The 20,967-nt window shown below is 52.9% G+C and overlaps 2 protein-coding genes across 9 annotated transcripts in view; one reads left to right on the top strand and one right to left on the bottom strand.

Annotated features, from left to right (window-relative positions):
* Positions 1–18,599, top strand: part of ZNF276 (zinc finger protein 276) — a 31,869-nt gene extending 13,270 nt beyond the window's left edge. For 2 of the 4 annotated variants that reach the window (XM_055412910.2, XM_055412909.2), the window contains exons 2-11: positions 4,556–4,859; positions 5,118–5,164; positions 5,262–5,708; positions 6,551–6,629; positions 7,820–7,903; positions 12,259–12,369; positions 12,438–12,513; positions 12,656–12,773; positions 13,886–13,985; positions 14,054–18,594. In XM_055412910.2, the coding sequence (XP_055268885.1) occupies positions 4,576–4,859; positions 5,118–5,164; positions 5,262–5,708; positions 6,551–6,629; positions 7,820–7,903; positions 12,259–12,369; positions 12,438–12,513; positions 12,656–12,773; positions 13,886–13,985; positions 14,054–14,294 (1,587 nt within the window). In that variant the 5' untranslated portion in view covers positions 4,556–4,575 and the 3' untranslated portion in view covers positions 14,295–18,594. Of the gene's footprint in view, positions 1–317; positions 672–4,555; positions 4,860–5,117; positions 5,165–5,261; positions 5,709–6,550; positions 6,630–7,819; positions 7,904–12,258; positions 12,370–12,437; positions 12,514–12,655; positions 12,774–13,885; positions 13,986–14,053 lie in introns of those variants that run through there. The other 2 variants (XM_055412908.2, XM_055412911.2) reach the window with 2 other exon arrangements.
* FANCA (FA complementation group A) overlaps positions 14,594–20,967 on the bottom strand; it is a 37,862-nt gene continuing 31,488 nt past the window's right edge. The window contains exons 32-43 of one of the 5 annotated variants that reach the window (XM_055412897.2): positions 19,999–20,162; positions 19,454–19,559; positions 18,722–18,778; positions 18,497–18,601; positions 17,766–17,878; positions 17,038–17,176; positions 16,202–16,264; positions 15,807–15,909; positions 15,373–15,448; positions 15,081–15,234; positions 14,883–14,975; positions 14,594–14,730 (exon numbers count right to left, since the gene is read on the bottom strand). In XM_055412897.2, coding sequence (XP_055268872.2) covers positions 14,623–14,730; positions 14,883–14,975; positions 15,081–15,234; positions 15,373–15,448; positions 15,807–15,909; positions 16,202–16,264; positions 17,038–17,176; positions 17,766–17,878; positions 18,497–18,601; positions 18,722–18,778; positions 19,454–19,559; positions 19,999–20,162 — 1,281 coding nt within the window. In that variant the 3' untranslated portion in view covers positions 14,594–14,622. Of the gene's footprint in view, positions 14,976–15,080; positions 15,235–15,372; positions 15,449–15,806; positions 15,910–16,201; positions 16,265–17,037; positions 17,177–17,765; positions 17,879–18,496; positions 18,779–19,453; positions 19,560–19,998; positions 20,163–20,967 lie in introns of those variants that run through there. The other 4 variants (XM_088830554.1, XM_055412893.2, XM_088830555.1 and 1 more) reach the window with 4 other exon arrangements.

The raw sequence follows: 20,967 nt of genomic DNA, 5'->3' as shown, positions 1-20,967 counted from the left end.
CTACTGCTGCCCGCACTTCACGTCGGTGACAGGCCAATCGCGTAGACCGCGTCCCTTGCCCTCAGGCCGTGCTGCTCTGCCCTGCTCACTGCGCCCCGCCCCTGCTCACTGCGCCCCTCCCCTCGTCACTCTGCTATTCCCTTTTACGCTCTCCTCGCCCTCCCCTCCGCCGGCCAGTCCGCCCCATCCAGGTCTCTTCATCCTCCTCCTCCCTCCCTCGCCCCGCCCCTCCCTCATCGCCTCGCCCCGCTTCCAGTAAGTCCAGCGGAGCCGAACGGCGGAGTCGAACGGAAACGAACGAACACAGTCCGCCTAGCGGCCGAGAGGCTCCGGACGTCCTACCTCGGCCCAGCTGGCCGAGCGGGACCGAGCCGGGCCGGGTGGGGCCGAGTTGGGCCGAGCCGGGTCGGACGGGGCGGAGCGCTGGGGCCGAGCTTAAGCCGTCTCCACGGCTATGAAGCGGGACCGGCTCGGGCGCTTCCTGTCGCCCGCGGCGTCCCGGCAGCGCGGGAGCTCGGGCCGCGGCAGTTGTGGCGGAGGCCGGGCCCGGGGCCGCCCCGCCCGCAGCGGGCCCGACGTGGCCGAGGCGGCGGCTGTGGTGGCGGCGCGGCTGGGCTGGGGCCCGGCGCGGCCCTGCGGGGACGCGGGCGAGGACGGCGCAGACGAGGCAGGTGGGTCCGGCCGTCCGGTCGCTAGGGGCGGCGGGTGGGGCCCCTGTGACCGTAGAGTGCCCCCGGTGGCCGCCGGGACCCCGCGGGACCCCACGGCCCAGGGTGTCTCCTCAGAAAGCGGGCTAGGCCTGCCCGCTGGGAGGGGTGAGGCGGCCTGCCCCGGACGCCGCAGCTGCGCGGGGTGCTCTTTCGCAACACTGCTGACCGGTCAGCACCCCTCAGAGCTCGCGGAGTAGTTTAGTGCTCGAGTCGTGCCGTCTGTCGGGCAGGCCTGGTTCAGTCCTGGTTTTGCCCTGTGCTTTTCGGATAATGGCTGAATCTCTCAGGGCCTCAGCTTCCTCTTCGCAAAAACAGAACTAAGGATCAAGCATAGGAGTGCCCGCCGCCCACCCCACCCCCCGCCCGCCCCACCTGACGGACTGTATGGGGGTTAATATCCACTTGGTCTTAGTGTCATGCTTTTGCCCCCTCAGAAAGGACTTCAAGCTGCTCTCCTATAATCCCGGGGCAGAGATGCAGGGGCATCGTCTACTCCTGCAGTCAGGAGTAGAGACCCCCGGGAAAGCAGCGTGTGGACGCGACTCCTTCGCTTCTGGTCTCAGGGGAGTGGTGTGAAGAGGAATGAAGTTTCCAGCTCAGTTTATGACGGTTCCCTAGCTGTGGAGGCATTTATATACTCAAACTTTTTTTTTTCAAGAAAAAATTGGATGTATAGTTGGCACATAACATGATGTTGGTTTCTTAGCTAACATCCATCACCACTCGGTTAGCAGTCTTTTTCCCTTGTGATAAGAACTTTTAGGATCAACTTTTAAGAGCTCTTAGCAATTTTCAGATATACAGAAAATTATTATACTGTAGTAACTATAGTTACCGTACGGTAGACGATGTCACCAGGACGTACTTTACAACTGGAAGTTTGCACTTTTGATCACTGCACACCGCATTTCACTCAGCACCTCACTCCCCTTCTTTCAATCAACAATATCTTTTCTGTAATTATTAGTTCATGATTTTCTCTTTTTGTAGATTTCACATGTTAGTAACATCATATGGTGTGTATCCTACTCCATCTGACTGATTTCACTTAGTATAATGCTGATAATGTCCATCTTTATAGTTGGAAATGGCAGAATATTCTTGTTTTTTAATAGCTGAGTAAATATTCCATTGAGTATATACACCACAGTTTCTTTATATTTTCATACATTGATAGACACTTTGGTTGTTTCCATACCTTGGGTATCATAAATAATGCTGCAATGTATATAGGGGTGCATGCACGTACCTTTTCAAGTTACTGTTTTCATTTCCTTAGGATAAATACCAAGCAGTGGAATTGCTGGACTGTATAGTAGTTTTATTTTTAATTTTTTGAGGAAGCCCTGTACTGTTTTCCATAGTGGCTGCACCAAGTCACATTTTCATAAACAGTGTACAAGGGTTCCCTTTTCTGCACATCCTCACCAACACTTGTAATTATTTGTCTTTTTGATGATGGCCATTCTGTTAGGTGGGAGGTAAACGTCTCATTGTGGAATTTTTTTTTTCCTCATTGTGGTTTCCCTCATGAAGTAATGTTGACCACCTTTTCATACACCTGTTGGTTATCTGCACGCCTTCTTTAGAAAGAGGTCTCTTCAGAGCCTTTGCTCATTTTAAAAATCAGATAATTTTTGTTATTGAGTTGTAGGAGTTTTTTACATATTTTGGTTATTAACCCCTTATGTGATACATAATTGGTGAATATTTTTTCCTATTCAGTAGGTTGCCTTTTCATTTTGTTGATGGTTTTCTTTGCTGTGCAGAAACTTTTTAGTTTGACATAGTCCCATTTATTTTTGCCTTTGTTGCCTTTGCTTTTGGTGTCAATCCAAAAAATCATTTCCAAGACCGATGTCAGGGAGCTAGCCATTATATTTTGTTACATGGAAGGAATTTTATGGTCTTTCAAGTCTTTAATCCATTTTGAGTTGAGTATGGTATAAGATGGTCTAGTTTCATTCTTTTGCATATGGCTGTCCAGTTTTCTCAACACCATTTGTTGAAGAGACTGTCCTTTCCCCATTGTATCTTGGCTTATTTGTTGTAGATTAATTGGCTATATATACATGAATTTATTTCTCTACTGTCAGTTCTGTTTCATTAGCTTATGTGTTCATTTTTTTAATTAAAAATATTTATTTGGTTGTGTTGGATCTTAGTTGTGGCATGCAGGATCTTTGATCTTTATTGTTGTATGTGGTATCTTTAGTTGTGGCAAATTCCCTGAACAGGGATTGAATCTTGGCCCCTTATAATGGGAATGCAGTCTTAGCCACTGGACCATCAGTGAAGTCCCTTTATGTGCCTCTGTTTATACCAGTACTGTACTGTTTTAATTACTGTAGCTTTGTAGTATGGTTTGAAATCAGGAAGCATGATGCCTTCAACTTTGTGGTTCTTTCTCAGAATTGCTTTGGCTGTTCAGGGTCTTTATTGGTTTCATATAAATTTTAAGATTGTTCTATTTTTGTGAAAAATACCAACAAGATTTTGATATGGGTTTTAAATTTGTAGATTACTTTGGGGAGTAGACATTTTAACAATGTCTTGTTAATTAATGTCAGTTGCCTTATTATTTTGGAGAAGGAAATGGCAACCCACTCCAGTGTTCTTGCCTGGAGAATCCCAGGGATGGGGGAGCCTGGTGGGCTTCCGTCTATGGGGTCACACAGAGTCGGACACGACTGAAGTGACTTAGCAGCAGTAGCAGCAGCAGCCTTATTATTTGATGTCAATTAGTTATTCCAACCTATGGTCATGGACTGCTTATTTGTGGTTTCAGTTTTTTTTGTCAGTGTCTTATAGGTGTCAGTGTACAGGTCTTTCATCTCTTTGGTTATATTTATTCATAGGTATTTTATTCTTTTTGATACAATTGTAAATCTGATTATTTTTTAAATTTCTAATAGTTTGTTATTAGTATATGGAAATCAACTTATGTTTGTATATTGATTTTGTATTCTATAACTGAATTTGTTTATTCTAATAGTTTTTATGGTGGAGTCTTACAGAATTTTCTATATGTAATATTATACACAAACAGATTGTCTTGCTTCTGTCTGTATGATTTGGGTGGTTTTTACTTTTCTTGCCTAATTGCTTTGGCCAGAATGTCCAGTACTGTGTTGAATAAAAATGGTGAGAGTAGGCATCCTTGTTTTGTTCCTGATCTTAGAAGAAAGCTTTTAGCTCTTTACCATTGAGTATGATGTTAGCTCAGGGCTTGTCATGTATGGCTCCTATTATGTGGTGGTATTTTCTATCTGTATACAGTTTATTGAGGTTTTTATCATGAATGGATATTATGTCCACTACTTTTTCTCCATTTATTGAGAGAAGTATGATTTTTATTTTGTTAATGTGTGTCACATGAATTGATTTGGGAAGGTTGAGCTGTCCTTGCCTCCCTGGAATACATTCCAGCTGATCATTGTGCATGATCTTTTTAATTAAGTGTTGAGTTCAGCTTGCTGTTATTTTGTTGAAGACTTGTACATCTATGTTTATTAAAAATAAATATTTTTTTTCTTGTTGTGTCCTTGTCTGGTTTTAGTATTAGAGCAATACTGGCTTTGTTTTGGAGGCATTTAGAAAGTTCTTTGAAAGGATTTCCCACTCAGAAGACCCTCACTGGCCATTTTCCCAAAAGACTGTTCATCTGAGAGCCTGGAGCCAGAGCCCTGCCTCTGGCCTAGACCTGGACTTTTATTTAAGGGGCATGTCTGGGGAGGTCCCACTCCAGGAGCTGGGGGGGTGGGGGGGCTGGTGGAGTGTGGATCTCACGTCTCCTGGGAGCTGTGTTCTGCATGCCTGACTTCATGTTTCCTGTGCTTGCCCAGGAACAGCCCGGGCCCTGGCCATGGGGCACTGTCGCCTTTGTCATGGGAAGTTCTCCTCCCGGAGTCTCCGCAGCATCTCCGGCAGGGCACCTGGGGAGAGCTCAGAAAGGCCACCCCCTGGGGACCATGTTTTCATCCGGGATTTCCAGAGCCTACTGGGCGTGGCTGTCTACCAGGACCCAGCTCTGTCCCAGTTTGTCTGCAAGAACTGCCATGCCCAGTTCTACCAGTGCCACGGCCTCCTCACATCTTTCCTGCAGCGAGTCAATGTTCCCCCGACAGGCCGCCGGAAGCCTTGCGCAAAGTAGGCGCCCCTTCCCTCCTTTGCTGGGGCCGTGCAGGAGGCCCTGTGAACAGGGCTGCATGGGCACAGGGCAGCCCGGGTGCCTGGTGAGGCAGACACTCATGAGCACCAGTGCGCTGGGTGTGTGGGGAGACTGACAGGAGAGCACAGGGCGGGGAGGGCCTGGTGGGTGGCCTCGGAGGAAAAGGCTCAGCCTGCACACACAGTGACCACTGGGCCCCATGCTTGCTCTTGGTGAGCAGCCCTGCTCCTTTGCAGGGTCAGTGTCCAGCCACGGATGGGGCCGGAGGAGGGAGCGTGTGTGGGTGAGTGCGCCCCCAGGGTGGGGTGCAGGGTGGGCGGGAGGTGGGGGGACCCAGATGCTGACTGGCCACGGGCTGGCGTCTCTCTGCCTCTCCTCAGTGGACCTGATTGCTTCAAGCCCCCAGGGCCTGCGTGGCTTGGTGGGGTGGGTGCACAGACATGCGACCGGCTGTGGGGCCCTACCTAGCCTCCAGAGGACGCTGTCCTCCGAGTACTGTGGTGTCATCCGGGCCGTGTGGGGCTGCGACCAGGGCCATGACTACACCATGAATGCCGACTCCAGCTGCGGGGCCCTCTTGCTGGACAGCGCTTTGGGTGTCAAGTGGACGTGGGACAAGGATTCAGCCCCGCGACTCCCACAGCATCGGGGGTTCAACCCCACTGAGGCTGCCCCTCACAGTTCCCAAGGCAGAGCAGCTGCGGCTGGGACTGAGACCGAGACGCTCCCCAGCATGGACACAAGCCGGCTTCCTTCAGATGGTGACCCAGTGGGGCCGGAGCTGGGCCCCCTGTCTCAGCCAAGCCTCCCCCCAGGTGGGGCCCCAGGTAGGTGGCTCCTCTGGGCTATTTGACCAGTATTTCTGGTCCTGAGCCGGGCAGGGCCCTTGGCAGGAAGTGGGTGTTGTGGTGGTAGCAGTGGTATCATGCACAGGGGGCCCAGTATAGTGACCAGGACAGCCCTGGCACTGCCTCATGCACGTCTGACGGCAGAGAGGGGCTGAGGACCCTGTTTGAGCGCCTTCCTTCAAGGCACGCTTGCCAGCCATCCAGGCTTCCTCCAAGCCTGCTTGGGGCCAGGGCATGGAGGGAGGAAGAGCCCAGGCCTTCATAGGGCACGAAGGCAGCTGGGATCAGGGGTCCTAAGCCAGTGCAGATCACTTCCGGGGCCTGATCCCGTGGCCCTGTGTGTTGGGTGCAGCTGTTCGCCAGTGTGGTATTAGGAGGGCCGGGCCAGCTTCCTACGCACAATCTCTCAGCTTCTATGTGGGTGCCAGGCTGCTCCTGCGAGTGATGTTTGCCACCGGATAGTTCAGAGTGGGGCAGTGCTCATGGTGGAGGGCTTCACGGTTCTTAGAACTGCTTGGAGTTTTGAACTGTGTGCCTGCAGTACTTGGATACCAATGATCTTTTTCGATGTTCTGAAACATCCCAGAGCGACTGGATCTGAACCTCTGGGGCAGGGCTGGATTTGCTGCTGTTGCTGCTGTTGGCAGGACATGGGGGTGGTGTGGTGGGCTTGGCTATGCAGTGGCCTTGTGGGGGGGGCCGGGAGGTGAGTGGATTTGGAGGCATGGGAACTCTAGGTGCCCTGTCATGCCTGTGGGGAGCACTACCGTGCTGTTCCTCTGGGGTGACAGGTGACTGGAGTCTTATTCTTTATTTCCCAGGGCAATTGGGTGAGAAGCAGGTTCCATCTCCAACCTCGGATGATCGGGTAAAAGACGAGTTCAGTGACCTTTCTGAGGGGTGAGAGAAGAGTGGGTTTACATAGCCTAACATTCCTCCTTGGCAACCCAGTGCCACCATCCCAGGGGCTGCGGCCTGGCTCTCACTGGCCTCCCCATTTCTTTGTTGGGAGGAGGGGAGTGGCAGGGGGTGCTTAACAGGCTTCCGTTTTTGATTGGGGGCACTTTGGACCTGATGGAGCTGCACAGGGGGCCCAACCAGGTGTGGACATCACTCTGTTCAGATGGTCCTCTGACTGCTGGCTCTTCTTCGCCTCCAAGGCTGAGTTTTATGCCAACCCCAGATGTTACTAGAATAGAAGCCAGCCTCTGGCTGTTTATCATGGTGTGTGTGGAGTGGAGGACAAACCTTCTAGAGGCAGGTCTGCTCCTGGGGCCACCCCCTTCCCGGTCTCTAAGACCAAATCTGTCTGCTCCTGGAGCCACCCCTTTCCCGGTCTCCAAGACCAAATCTCTCAGGGTGGAGGCCGCATGCCAGCCGACCTTTCCACCCTGCCTTGTGCCAGGTGGCTGGACCACAGATGCACTTTGTCCAAACAAGTAGAACGACAGCGTGATTTTTGGTACCAGTGACAGATGACCCAGGTGCTGGAGGAGAACCGTGGGTGCCAGAAATCCACCCACGACCCCGGGTCAGAAGGTTGTGGCTGTCTTACAGCCACCAGCCATCATTGGGCCTTTCTCCGTGGGGAAGGTGGCAGCCTGTAGGGGTGGCTGAGGCATGCCAGCCAGGCTCTGTCTGCGGACTAGCAGAGCTTATGTCATGACTCACGTTTTAGGGTAGAGATTACAGACGTGCAGATCTTTTTCAGGTCTTTGTTACCCTTTGAAATCACTGACAGCTGGCCTGTCGTTTGGGCAGGTGTTTATAGTTACGGGAGTGAGATGACATTCTAAAAGCCCGTTTCCTGCGGAGCCACCTCTTGTGAGGGTCTTCACCTCTGCCTGGAGCCCCGTAGACTGACTCTTTCTGAGTTTGAGGTCCTGGTGTGATGAGAGGCGTGGCTTACCGGGGATCCTCAGCCTGTGACCCTGGTTTGCCCCTTCTGTTAGAGATGGTATTAGAGGATTGGGGATTTTAGGCTTTCTAAGAAGTAAAGCATGTAGTGTGGGGATCCACATGGTGTTAGGAAGTTTCACTGCCTCCGTCACCTGCTCCAGAGCGTTGCTGAAGGTTCTTTTCTTTCCTAGAGATTTCCTGAGTGAAGACGAAAATGACAAGAAGCAGAACACCCAGTCCTCAGATGAGTCCTTTGAGCCGTACCCAGGAAAGAAGTAAGGGGATGGTGGTGCTATGAGCTCCCTGGGGTTTGGGGGTGTCTATGGGTGACCTGGAGACCTGCACCTGCCCTGGGGGCAGCGGGGACCAGACAGTGGCTTGCCCCTGATTGCCTTGGTCAGCACACACTCTGCTTCTCTAATGGCCTGACCTCACCAGCCTAGCAAAGGGTGGCTTCTGGGTGACCCAGGAGGACTTTGGCAGTTTAGCGCAGGGACCAGGCCTAGCGCAGCCCTGTGAATGTGATCCAGCCACCCACCCGTGTCTGCTCTGGTAGCCTCTGGTCCCCCTGCTCGCCTTCTGCCCTCTTTGCCCAGGGCCTTGGCGACATGGCCACCTGGCCCTGCAGTTGCTCTCGGGTCTACCTCTGGCCCTGATCCCTTGTTGAGGCAGCCCACCTCCCACAGTGTTTTGTGTTCTCACTCTGTGGGTCCTGGCAGAGGAGGCTGGTTATCACTGTCACCCTGGGCCCAGGAACACCCAAACACCTCCAGTTAGTAGATGCCCAGCTTGGGCCTTTGACATAGAATGAAACCACACCATCATCCAGGAAAGCACAAAACAAAATGGAGAAGCAGGCACAACTTCCTTTTTCCTTTGTGGGTGGAGACAAGATAGGCGGTAGCTCGGGAGTCCCCAGTTGGGATGTGGGACTGGGTCACAGCCCTCGAGCGGGCCTGAGTGGACAGACGCTGCTGGGCCAGAGGGGGCGTCAGGAGGGCCAAGTCGGAGGGACCAGGTCTGCTGCAGCAGGAGCCCTTGCTCTCCACCCTGATCTCCATGAACCCACCTCTTATGTCCTGCTACCAGCAGTCCTAGGGCCACTGGCATGGGGTTACAAGAGGTGAGAGGCGCTGCCCTGCCCTGCTCCATGTGGAGACAGCACGCAGGCAGCCCCCCTTCCCTGGGTTTCCAGGAGGGCGCACAGACATGTGCTATAGGACAGGACACACCAGGTATGTGTTTAGAAAGAAAGTGAAGTCACTCAGTCGTGTCCGACTTTTTGTGACCCCACAGACTGTAGCCTGCTAGGCTTCTTTGTCCATGGGATTCTCCAGGCAAGAGTACTGGAGTGGGTTGCCATTTCCTTCTCCAGGGGATCTTCCCAACCCAGGGATTGAACCCAGGTCCCCCACATTGTAGGAAGACGCTTTACTGTCTGAGCCACCAGGGAAGCTGCAATGTGTTCAGAGGCTGTGGTCAGATGGAACATTTTGTGGAAGTTGTACCTGTGGGAGGCTGGAGCTCTCGACTCATCCCTGATGGCCTCTTGGTGCCTCCAGCACAACACGAATGCCTGCTGACGTCCTAGGATGCGGCCTAGGTCCATGTGACCTTACAGCAGACGTGCCTGTCAAGGTCCTCAGCCATGCAGACAGAAGGGGACACCAGCTGCCAGGGCTCCCAGAGGAGCCTGAGCAGCCATGGGAAGGAAAAGCACCAGCAGCCCCAAGTTGGGCCTGTGAGCGCCATCCTCCCATGCCTGCAAGGACCCCAGCCCCTTGTCCTTCAGGGACGCACTGGGAGACCTGGAGGCTGCTCCTGCTCCCAGGGAACGTGTGATGTGGTGCGAGCACTGGGCACGGCTCACTCAGCTCTCTCTAGGTGCCTGAGCCGCACAACAGTGGAGGGTGGAGGCCAGGACCGTGGCCGGGTGGCAAAGAATAGTCATAGATAAAGAAGGGGAGGAGCAGTTGTTTAAACGGTTCTTGTTAATATACTGTTTGAAGAGGAAAACAACTGTTCATGTTTTTATTTGTGGTAAATTAATACACAACAAAGGTTACTGTTTTACCATTTTTTAAGTGTACAGTTCAGTTGTATTTCAGAACTTTTACAATGTCCAACCGTCAGCACTGTTTCCAGACTTTCACCATCCCAAACGCATCCTCATGAAGCAGTGACTTCCCTGTCCGCCCCTCAGGCCCTGCCCACTCCTAGTGTAGGTATCCATTCTGGGGACTCTTTGTGTCCCTTTCCTACTGGCTTTCACTCAGAATAGGGTTTTTGAGATTCGTCCATGTTGTGACCTGTCAGTTTGATTCCTTTCTTTAAGACCCTATTAAAGGGACCTCCCTGGTGGTCTAGTGGTTAGGATGCTAGGTTTCCACTACTGGGGACATGGGTTTGATCCCTGGTCGGGTTGCCATGCTGTGCAGCCATGGTATGGAGGGACCCCATTTTGGCTGCTGTCAATAGTGCTAGAAAGGTTGGTGTAACAATTATCTGTTTGAGACCTGTTTTTGATTCTTTGGGTCCTATGTACTTTTAACTTTCTGAGGAACTGCCATGGTTTTCTACAGCAGCTGCACATTTTACATTTCCTGCTGCCAGTGTGTAGGGGTTGTGATTTCTATACATCCTCACCAAACCTTGTCCTGCTTGTGGATGTTAAGTAGTATCTCTGTCATTTTGATTTGCATTTCCCTAGTGATAGTGATGTTGAGTAGCTTTTCATGTTTGTATCACCTTTGGAGAAATGTCTGTCCAAGTTCTTTGCCTATGTTTTAGTTTTAACTAAGTTGTTTGGCTTTTTGCCACTGAACCATAGAATATATTTTCCCGTATTTTCACTGTCTTGAAGTCCAGTGTTCCTATTTTTACTTTTTGAGTTTACTGTGCTTTTGGTGTCATATTCAGGAGAAATCAAGTCTAAGGTCATGGAAGATTTACCCAGAAGAGTTTCAGTTTTCACTTAGATTTAGGTCTTTGATCCATTTGAGTTATTTCTGTGTATGGTATGAGGTACAGACCGAGCCTCTCTTTTGCATGTGAATATGTGGTTGTCCCAGCACCTTTTGTTGAACAGACTGTCCTTTCCCTAGTGAGTGGTCTTGGCACCTTTGCCAAAAGTCAGTTGATTATACTTGCAGGGGTTTATTTCTGGTCTCTCAGTTTCTCTGTATGTATGTCTGTCTTTATGCCAGTACCACGCTGCTTTGATTACTGTAGCTTTGTAGTAAATTTTGCAACAGGACGTGTGAATCCCTCAGCTTTGTTGTCTTTCAAATTGTGTCCTTTGAATTCAGTGTCCTTTGAAATTCCATGTGAAACTTAGGATTTTTTTTTCTACTTTGTAAAAAAACACAGAATTTTCATAGGGATTGAATGTATAAATTGCTTTGGGGGATTATTGCCATCTTTACAGTTTTAAGTTTTCTAGTTCATGAACATGTGTTTCTACTTGCTTAGGTCTTAATTTCAGCAGCATTTTCATAGTTTTGTGTACCAATCTTGAATTTGTTTACTCCTAAGTATCTTATTTCTTTTGATGCTATTAAAAATGAATAGTTTTCTTAATTTCCTTTTTTGGACTGTTCATTTTTAGTGTAGGAACAGGACTAGGTTTTAATGTGTTGATTTTTCCACTCTACTGCTGCTGCTGCTGCGTCACTTCAGTTGTGTCTGACTCTTTGCGACCCCATAGAAGGCAGCCCACCAGGCTCCCCTGTCCCTGGGATTCTCCAGGCAAGAACACTGGAGTGGGTTGCCATTTCCTTCTCCACCCTACAACTTTGCTCAATTTTTCTGTGTAGGTTCTTTAAGGTTTTCTACATATAACATCATGGCATCGTGAATAGTAATTTTCTTTCCCATTAATTTAGGTGCCTTTTTTCTTTGCCTAATAGCTCTGGCTAGGACTTTCAGTACTATGTTGAGAAATGGTGAAAGTGGGCATCTCTGTCTTGCTCCTGATACTAGAGGAAAAGCTTTCAGTTGTTGACCATTGAGGATTGCATCAGCAGTGGCTTGTCATTATGACCCTAGAAGTTGCCTTCTGTTCCTGACAGATTACATTCCTGGATCTAAGAGGTGTGCATGTCTCTTTAAGACTTTGAAGGACACCTAGGGGGAAGCCGCTCTGTCTGGCCTGGTCCTCAGGGCCCTTTGAGACTGGCTGAGGTGCACAACCCCACGCTTGGAGGACAAGGTCCCCACTGCCTGGGGTGTGCAGTGGGGTTATAGCAGCAGGTGTAAAACTCCCCCCTGGTTGCTGGGGGTCTCCTGGCAGGTTCCAGGAGAGTGGATCTGGATCTTCTTTCTAGCTTCCCCCACTCCACTATTTTCCCTGGTGTCTCCAAAGTTGTGTTTTTGGTGTTGATGACAGGGAGTGACACTTGGCCCTGAAGGCCCACTCCTGGCTTCTGAGGTGGCAGAGCAGGGCCTCCACCTCCCCACAGTCTTTCTAGCTCTGGTGGCCAACCGTCAGTGTGAAGGCCAGGTAGTCAGCATGGGGACTGGAGGTTAGCCCTGGAGATCCGAGGAAACCACCTCAGTGTTCAAAGAAAAATGAACACTGTGTGTGCAAAAGATCAGAAACATTACTGACCAGTGTTGTCTTTTCCTCCAGGGTGTCTGGTAGGAAGAGTGAAAGCAAAGAAGCCAAGAAGTCAGAAGAACCAAAAATCCGAAAGAAACCTGGGCCCAAGCCGGGCTGGAAGGGCAAGCCGCGGTGTGAGAGGTGAGGGGCTGTAGTGGGGGTTGCGCAGCCTGTGGGGGCTGTGGCTCCACGTGTGCTCTGCATTGCAGGGAGGAACTGCCCACCATCTACAAGTGTCCACACCAGGGCTGCACGGCTGTGTACCGTGGGGCTGACGGCATGAAGGTGAGGGGGCTCCCAGGAGAGGGCACCCCCAGCTCTGCTGACAGGGCCTGCTTGGATCTGTGCCTTCATTGGGAGGAGGCACGCGTGCTGCTCTGGGGTATTGGCCAGGCCGGGGGACTTACACCCCTGGTCCCTCCCACAGAAGCATGTCAAGGAGCACCACGAGGAGGTTCGGGAGAGGCCCTGCCCACACCCCGGCTGCAACAAGGTGTTCATGATTGACCGCTACCTGCAGCGCCACGTCAAGCTCATCCACACAGGTATGTCCCCTCCTCTGCAGATGGGGCTCCAGGGAACTAACACTGAAGAAACCCTGGTGCTGTCCTGTGAGTTGATTGTGGTCTGTTTTTACATCATTGTGTGTGTGTGTTGCTCAGTCGTGTCTGACTCTTTGCGACCCCATGGACTGTAGCCCACCAGGCTCCTTTGTCCATGGGATTCTCCAGGCAAGAGTACTGGAGTGGGTTGCCATTTCCTTCTCCATTTATATCATTACTGGAAGAAAATGATATATGCTTTTCCGACTACAAAAGTGACCCAAATTCATGGTAGCAACGGTAGGAAAAGCACAGGGAAGGTGGCGCCCCAGTGATCGCCGCCATCGGCATGTGAGGTTACTACCCCTTCTCTCTGAACACACATCCACAACCATGGACTCGTGTGTGCCTGTGCTTGTCATTGCTGGTTTTGCCCAGAAGGCTGCTCTCCTAACCTGCAGCCCTCACGTCCAGATAGTCCATCCTAAACGATATTTTTCCTCTGTTGACCTTTGTACAAATGACTGACTTTTTCACTCCGATTTGCCCACTTAATGGCTGGCTCACAGTCCCTCAGTTTCACAGCAATTCATGCTGTGAGTGTTCTGGTCTGTTACTCCTGACACAGTAATTCCCTGGTGTTAGGTCAAGCTGTTGTAACTCAGTCCAACCACAGTCGTGACCATGAGCAGTTTTTATTTTCAGCATAGAACAGTCTAGACCTCAAACTGTCAGGATGATTGCTCCTAGTCACCGAGGAGCCTGCCTGTGCAGCTCCGTCAGGTGTTCACAGATGCGCAGTGACGTAGGAGAGAAGTATGTGCCGGTGCCCCAGGTGCATGGCTGGGGGTGTGACATTGAAAAGCTCTTTTAAGACTGACTTCCACAGTGGCCCAGCATGGGGACAGTCCCTAGAGTAGCAGTAGCTGTAATCAGTCATCTGTGAAACTGTACCGATTGGGCTTCCTATAAGAATTGGTGCTCCAGAAAATAGGTTTACGGAAACATGCTACAGCCAGGTGACGTGGGTCAGAGCTGTGTCACCTGTGAGTCAGGTGCTCAGGCACCAAGGGGACAGTGTCAGGGCCTGTGGTCACTCCCTATCTGGTCCCCAGAGGTGCGGAACTACATCTGTGATGAGTGTGGACAGACCTTCAAGCAGCGGAAGCACCTCCTGGTCCACCAGATGCGCCACTCAGGAGCCAAGCCTCTGCAGTAAGTGGGGGGTGGTGGCCTTCCCGCTGGCAGCGCCCTGGCCCTGGCTCACTTTCTCCATCCAATAGGTGTGAGGTCTGCGGGTTCCAGTGCCGGCAGCGGGCATCCCTGAAGTACCACATGACCAAGCACAAGGCTGAGACAGAGCTGGACTTTGCCTGTGACCAGTGTGGCCGGCGGTTTGAGAAGGCACACAACCTGAACGTGCACATGTCCATGGTGCACCCGCTGACGCAGACCCCAGACCAGGCTCCGGAGGCCCCGCCCAGGCCCTCAGCAGGGCAGGCGGTGAAGGCTGAGCCCACCTGAGGGCCTGCCCGCCCTGAGCTCAGGGGTGGTGACTGAGGTTCAGGCCTGTGGGCAGAGTGGTGCCCTGATGCACCCCCACTATGCGTGCTGGGTGGTGATGGTTCAGTCTACGGCTTGCGGGGTCTTGTGGCCTCTGCTCTGGGACCAGCAGTTTCTTCTCCTATAACCAGAGTGACTTGGGCCAGATGCAGATTTTAGAGAACTGATTCCTCTTCCCCACTAAAGCAATTGAGATTTGTAACCCACTTTTCAGGGCAACAAGAGCTCCATGTTATGCTTGTAATAAATTATTTACCGAGGAGCTGGGCAGTGCCCTGTGCAGACTGGGTCAGAAGAGTTGGGGTTCCTGGGAGAGATCAGGGTCCAGCACAGCCTGCTGCCTGCTCAGGAGGGCGGCACTCACTTCCGGGTCACAATGTCCACTCACAGCCAGCAGCTGCAACAAAGCCCACATGCTGTGCCCATGCTGCCCCCCATCTGTCCCAGGCCTGGATGCTGGATGCCGGCTTTCCCCAAGGTGTCCAGCATCCTCACATTACACACCGACATGGACCTAAACAGACACCACGGTGAGCACCTGGGCGTTACCTCTGCCACGTGCAAGAAGCTCCTTTCTGGGCACCGAGGTATCAATTGCAGCAGAAACAGACGGGCATTTGTTATCAGGCTTACGGGGTCGCCCTAGAAAGAAGATGGGCAGTGCCAAGGTCAGGGTGCCCACAGCTGTGAACTGTGCCAGGAGTCTTGCCCCGGTCTGTCTGGGGATAGACCTGGCCCTGCACCTGCCTGGGTTGGGAGCTCCCCACCACGGGCCACAGTCCAGACTGCACCGGTTTCCCCAGCCACAAAGAGGCCAACAAGCTTCAGGTACATGTTGAGAGCAACGTGCAGGAAGGCATCTTCTGTGAGGAGGGCATCCTCGTCAAAGTAGGGAAGGAGGCTGAAAGCAGACACAGGTGTCAGGTGACCTGACTCCACACGTCTGACTGAGGCTGGTGGCACGCAGCAGGGGCACAGCCTCTCCATCTTGAGGGACCTCTGCTGTCCCTCCCCTTGATCTCCAGGCCCTGAGGGTTACCTGTAGAAGGCGACTGGCAGCAGCCTGACCTGGTGGTCGGGGGCCAGGCCAAGGAGGGTGCGCCCCAGGGGGACATCTGCAAAACCGGGGGGCTTGTCAGCAGCATGAGGTCCTCCCATAGGGTCAGGGTCTCCAGGAGTTGTGTGCCTGGTGACCCAGGGGCAGCAACCTCATGCCACAGACTAGGGGGTGGGGGCCGGGTCCCTGAAATCCTCAGGGCTCCACTAAGTTATTAAATGAGTCTGCATACTTAACCAAGTACATAAAGTTGCAAAAATGAGTTTTTAAAGTGAGCCCCAAGGAGGGCTCCTGTGTAACCATTTGAAAGTTGCTTCTGAAGAGAAAGGACTAAGGAGTCAGCTGCAGTCTGACCTGCTCCCACCAGAGGGCTGGGGGACAGCACAGACATAGCTGGCAGCCTCCAGATCTCTCACCCGCCTCTATCAGCTGAAAGACCAGCAGCCAGGAAATCCTCCTTCTCTGCAGACACCCCAAGATCTCCGCACAGATGTCCAGAGCCCTCAGGGAGCCAATGGCCTGTGACCCACAGAAGAACAGGAGAACTCAAAGGTGACAGTGGGTAAGGAGGGGGTGTCTACCTGGGGCCCTGCACAGACCCTTAGTGTGCAGGGTCTGAAAGGAGATCCCACAGGGCAGGCCCATGGCCTAGGGTTTTCTCTCCTGAGAAAGCTTTTGCCCCAAAGGTAACACGCCTCCCCTGCTTGAGACCTAACTTAGGAGGTCTGAAGGGAAATGGGGATCCATGGTTTCAGTGCCCTGGAGGCAGGGGCTCGTCACCCTGTCCAGTGTGGGAGAGGGTCTGACTTACCTGTGTAGTCAGATATGAAGAGAGCAGGCCCATCAAGGAAAAGAAAAACAGGGAAACAAACAGCTACAAAAAATAAAAACACATCCACTCACAACATAAGACTACCTGTATTCTGTTCCCTGAGAGTAACTATAAGTAAAAAACATTCCTCACTAATTGAGTGTTTATAGGCCTAGGTTAGAAATCTTTAGGGGGATCTTCGCAGGAATAAAATTTCCAGTCGCTCTTAGAGAATTTAATGGATATAAACAATTACTGCTTGGGGACCCATCTCTGTGGGTCTGTAGGGGACAGTGGTCTGGAAGATATGGAGTCACTAAAAGCCTTCCAACAAAAACAGCCTGAAAAGTCTAAGAACAGATGCTCCCTGGGACTCTGTTACTTTAAATTATAATCACTCAAACCCCACAATTCAGCAGTTGTTGTCAGGCAGGTGTATACAACCTTAGCTGCTGGGGAGCTCTGGGTTTTAGAGAGCCAGGGGTTCAGCTGGGTGCACCATGACAGCTCCCAGTGGGGACACCAGCCTGCCCTCTGAGCAGCCCTCCATCCAGCCCTGGTCTCAGCGAGCAGCTGAATGGGGTGTAGGTACCTTGATGAGTGCCAGCCAGCCCTAACCGCCCCTGCCCAGGGATTATGGGGAGGATAAACAGGTTAAATAAAAGCAGTTGAGAGTTAACCTGAAAGTAGGTCTTCTCAAACCCGTACTCCCAGGAAGGTTTACTTCCAAAAAAAAGTCACAAGGACCCCAAACACTTGTGCGTCCTTGAAAAGCACAGTGTGTTAGATGAACCCTGAGAGAAGGTGAGCTTGCAGGAAGAGGGTGTCATCCTTGCCTCGTCTCCTTGGCCATTCAGCTTCCCCAGCTCCTGCCGGAGGCTCTCCTTCCTGGCCCGTTGAATCGCAAAGTGCAGGGCAGCCGCGCAGAGCCAGGACGGGCCAGGTGCAGGGGACAGTGTGAGTGGGGAGGAGATGCTGTGCAGACAAGAGGAGTGTATCACCACAGGAACCCCTGCCCTCAACCTGGCTCTGCACAGACTGGCCCTATGCCCTGGACACAGGAAACGGTGCAGCTTGCAGGGGTGGGGTCTCAGCTTTGACAGGAGGGCGTGGAATGCAGGGTCATCTGGAGCCCGACCCGACCCCCGAGACCCCAGAATCTACACCGGCCTCCCACACAATCCCTGCCCCAATTGCACTGTGATGTTTAAGGTCCTTCAGCAGGTTAAAACGGCCAAAAGTGAAAAATGATACAGTGCAGTGATTTAAGAAACTTTCCTACTCTCTATACGATTAGTCAGTGGGCAGACTGGCTTTCCCTGTTTTCTGAGGTTTCCAGCATCCCTGACTCTCTAGGGGTGCCTGAGGGATGGAAATGGTCACAGAGGAAAATGTAAGGAGGCTGGAGGGGGCCAGCAATCCTCTCTGTGACCTCTAGGAGGGCACCCACTGGGCAGTAAGAGGAGATGGGCAGGTGAACCCTGCACTTTGCAGGGCCTGTCCAGAGGCCTCTCCAGCTCCTGAGATGCTAGGCAGGTCAACGAGAGCGTGTGACTATACTCACCTCTCAGCAAAGAGGTGGGCCTCCTGCAGCTTCCGCAGCTCTGCAGGCAGTGGGCTCTGGGACCACCTCCTCCACCGGCAGTGCAGCTCGGGCTCCAGACTCGACCACCACAGCTCATGGGAGAGAACGGGCACCGACAGTCATTCCCCACCACCAGGACGCTTTGGACACCTCAGTGACCCTGACCATCTGCGCAGGACACGTCCATCTGCTGGCTGACACCCACCCCGCCCCAAGCCTGGCTCTGCTCATTGAGTGCTTCCTAACTACAAGGACAGTGTCTCATCTACGGCCCAACACAGCTCATCCTCAGAGGATCCACGGTTGTCCAGGGAGCTTGGCAGGGGATGTGCTGCTTTGAAAGAATGGGGCTATGTTCTCCCTCCTGGCAAAACGAGAAGGGGTGAGAAAGCCCACAAGGGAGCCCCACCTGAGGAACTTCGGTACGCCATGCAGAGGCCGGGCTGCAGGGGCCGAGCTGGCAGCTCCAGCACATACAGAGTGTGAACGACTCCTGTTGCTGGTTCTGGCGCGGATGGACTCCTGAGACCCTGTCCTCCCTCTCCAGTTCTCTCCCCGCTGCTCCTGGGGCATATTCTCCTGACTGAACACCCACTATGCCTGGGATCACACAGCCAGGAAACCCTAGACAGACGTGCGACCCCCAGCCACGCTGACCCTCACGGCACCCCACCAGGCCTGGAGCTCCCCCAAGAAGATCGCAGGCCTACCAGAGCAGAGGTGAGCAGCAGGGGACACTGGGTCTGGCAGGTGGTCAGGGCCAAGTCAGCTGCCAGGGATGGGTCTCTGCTTTGTGCACAGGTGTTGAGGAGCCCCTGGGGGAGGAGATGCCCACCACTGGGTTTGCACGTGGAACCTGGGAGCCACTGCATACGCGAGGGCCAGGCCAGAGGTCTGAGCACTGACACGGGAGGGGTGAAAGGAATTGGAATTACCCTGAAGAAGTGGGCGGTGATGTCGTGGGTGAGGGCACCATCATGGGAGAAGTTCCTCTGTAAGATAGTAGAGGCCAGTAAGGAAGGAAGGAGGTGGACGGGGGTGGGCGGCTGTGTGCTGTCCTTCCTCCCCCCACACCTGGCTGCTTTCACAGGCCGTTCTCAGAGCTTGAGGGGGAATAGCCTCCAGAACGAACTTGAACAGAAAATCTCACCTCATTGCTGCTGCTCCCCAGTCACCCTATAAGCTCCACACAGATGACCAGAACCTCAACCCCCAGCCACATGGTGCATTTTTACAAAGCCTCCTGCAGTGGGCACAGCTCCTCCCTGTCCTTGACTGGGCACAAGTAAGGGAGGGCACCCTTCGGAGCCTGAAGAGCCAGGTGTGGGCACTGTCTGGCTTTTGTGCCCAGAGGTGAAGTGGGCAGGTTGGTCAGCACTTCTGGGGCCCAAACCGCTAACCTGGGGAAGGTTCTGTGAAGGAGCTGTGTTCCAGAGAGGGCACTGGCCCCAGTCTCTGGCCTTGCCGCCTGTGTTCAACAGGGTGAAGGACTCCCTGCAGCTCCAAGTGCCATGGCCTATCCTCAGTGACCACCAGCAGGTGGGACCCATACCGAGGCTGCTGGCTCCACGTGACCACAGATGCACTCCTGAACTTTCCCCAGATCCAGGCTGTGGTGCCCACATGGCCCCTAGCCCTGCACCTGACCTTGCTCGCTCCACACCTACCAACTCTGAGTTGACCAAGTGGAAGAAATCGGCACAGCTGGGGGTGGCCGGCTGCTCTGCACGGGGGCTGCTGACCAGCATGGAGGGGGGCAAGCCGAGGAGGGTGCTGGGAGGACAGAGGTGTAGACAGTGACCCCCGAGAGCAATGCTTGGAATGGCAGTCACCCTCCCAGCCTGCTGGGAACTGGCCCTAGTCTGCGGCCCGTCCCTCCCTGGAGGGCCTGGGCTCCTGTGCTGCTGGGCCCACAGACACCACTGTGCTTCCCCAAAGCAGCCATGCAGTTTCATGATGACCCAGGGTGGGAGCAGTGTGTGAACCAACAAGCTCACTAGCCTGGGAAGGATGTCAGTTCACAGCTCAGTTGTGATGAAGCTGCTGCGAGGACCCCTGAGCCCACGTTCAATGTGAGGCCTTTGAACTGAAGGGATCCTGGGCCCGGACCCTGCTCTCCAGGGCACTCCTGGAGAGAGGCCACCCTAGAGACCCACAACTAGAGGGTAGAGAAGCCAAAGTGGGGAGAGACCCTGGGACATGACCGTGTTACCGTTTGCAGGTGAGCAGTTCCTGCTGTCTCTGAAGGCGGCTGGCCATGTCCCACCCGTGAGTCAGGGCCTGGAGGCGTCTGCGGAAAACTCCGAAGAGAAAGTGTCCGTGGGGAGTAGTGTGGCCAAGGGGCGCAGGGCCCTGCTCCAGGTCAGCAACCATCTCCTGGAGACAGCAGGAGATGAAGAGCACCCGTCTCTTCATTGCCCTGTCAAACACGACCTCTAACCCCACGACTCCTGCCGCAGCCTCCCTCCCAGGTACTTTCTTCCACTTCCCATTACAATGGATGCAGAGGACAGACGTCCCTTTTGTGTGGAGTGTTAGGATCTCCCTTTCATCTTCCACATTTTCTACATTCAGGTACTTTTAAAGAGAGACAGCGGGAATTCCAGATGCCATAAGACAGCTGCAGGGGCATGTCCACAGTTAGACTCCCAGCGCACAGCCGGTGAGATGGAAGGACGGGCCTGCTCTGCCCTCTGACCCCAGAGCCCACTCTCAGGAGATCTGGGCCGCAGCATGCTGACAGAAAGGCACTTTTCACTCCAGAATGAGAACATGCAAGGCTTCTGCACCATTCTCAGTGCTCCTGCCTCAGTGACAAGTGACCCAGGAAACAGGAGGGGCTCCAGCCTCTGGTCTTTGCAAACTCTCAATACGCAGCCAAGTGGAGGGTTATTTATATCAGTTCTCAAGAGTCTGACCTCCCAGCTCAGCACCCAGAGTTAAAGAGCAGAGAATGGGAGTAGCAACCAAGTTACTACTGAAGTCCATATTTTTACTTCCTGTTTTCAAATCTTAAATGTCCTAAAGCCTGGAGATGCTTCCTGTATTTTATCTTTCATTTTTGTGTTCCTGTGATGTTCATGGTGACATGAGTTCACAGAACACGTGGTCTCTGGTCTGAGTGACCGTGTCTGTGACTCAGGCTTTCATTCTGCTTAGAACAGGCGTCTGCACTCATTGG

Source organism: Moschus berezovskii, chromosome 22 (genome assembly GCF_049115385.1).
Source record: "Moschus berezovskii isolate FMDL1 chromosome 22, NW_MosBer_1.0, whole genome shotgun sequence".
NCBI lineage: Eukaryota > Metazoa > Chordata > Mammalia > Artiodactyla > Moschidae > Moschus > Moschus berezovskii.
Note: the sequence above shows the minus strand (reverse complement) of the source record. Positions and strands in the feature narration are given on the sequence as shown.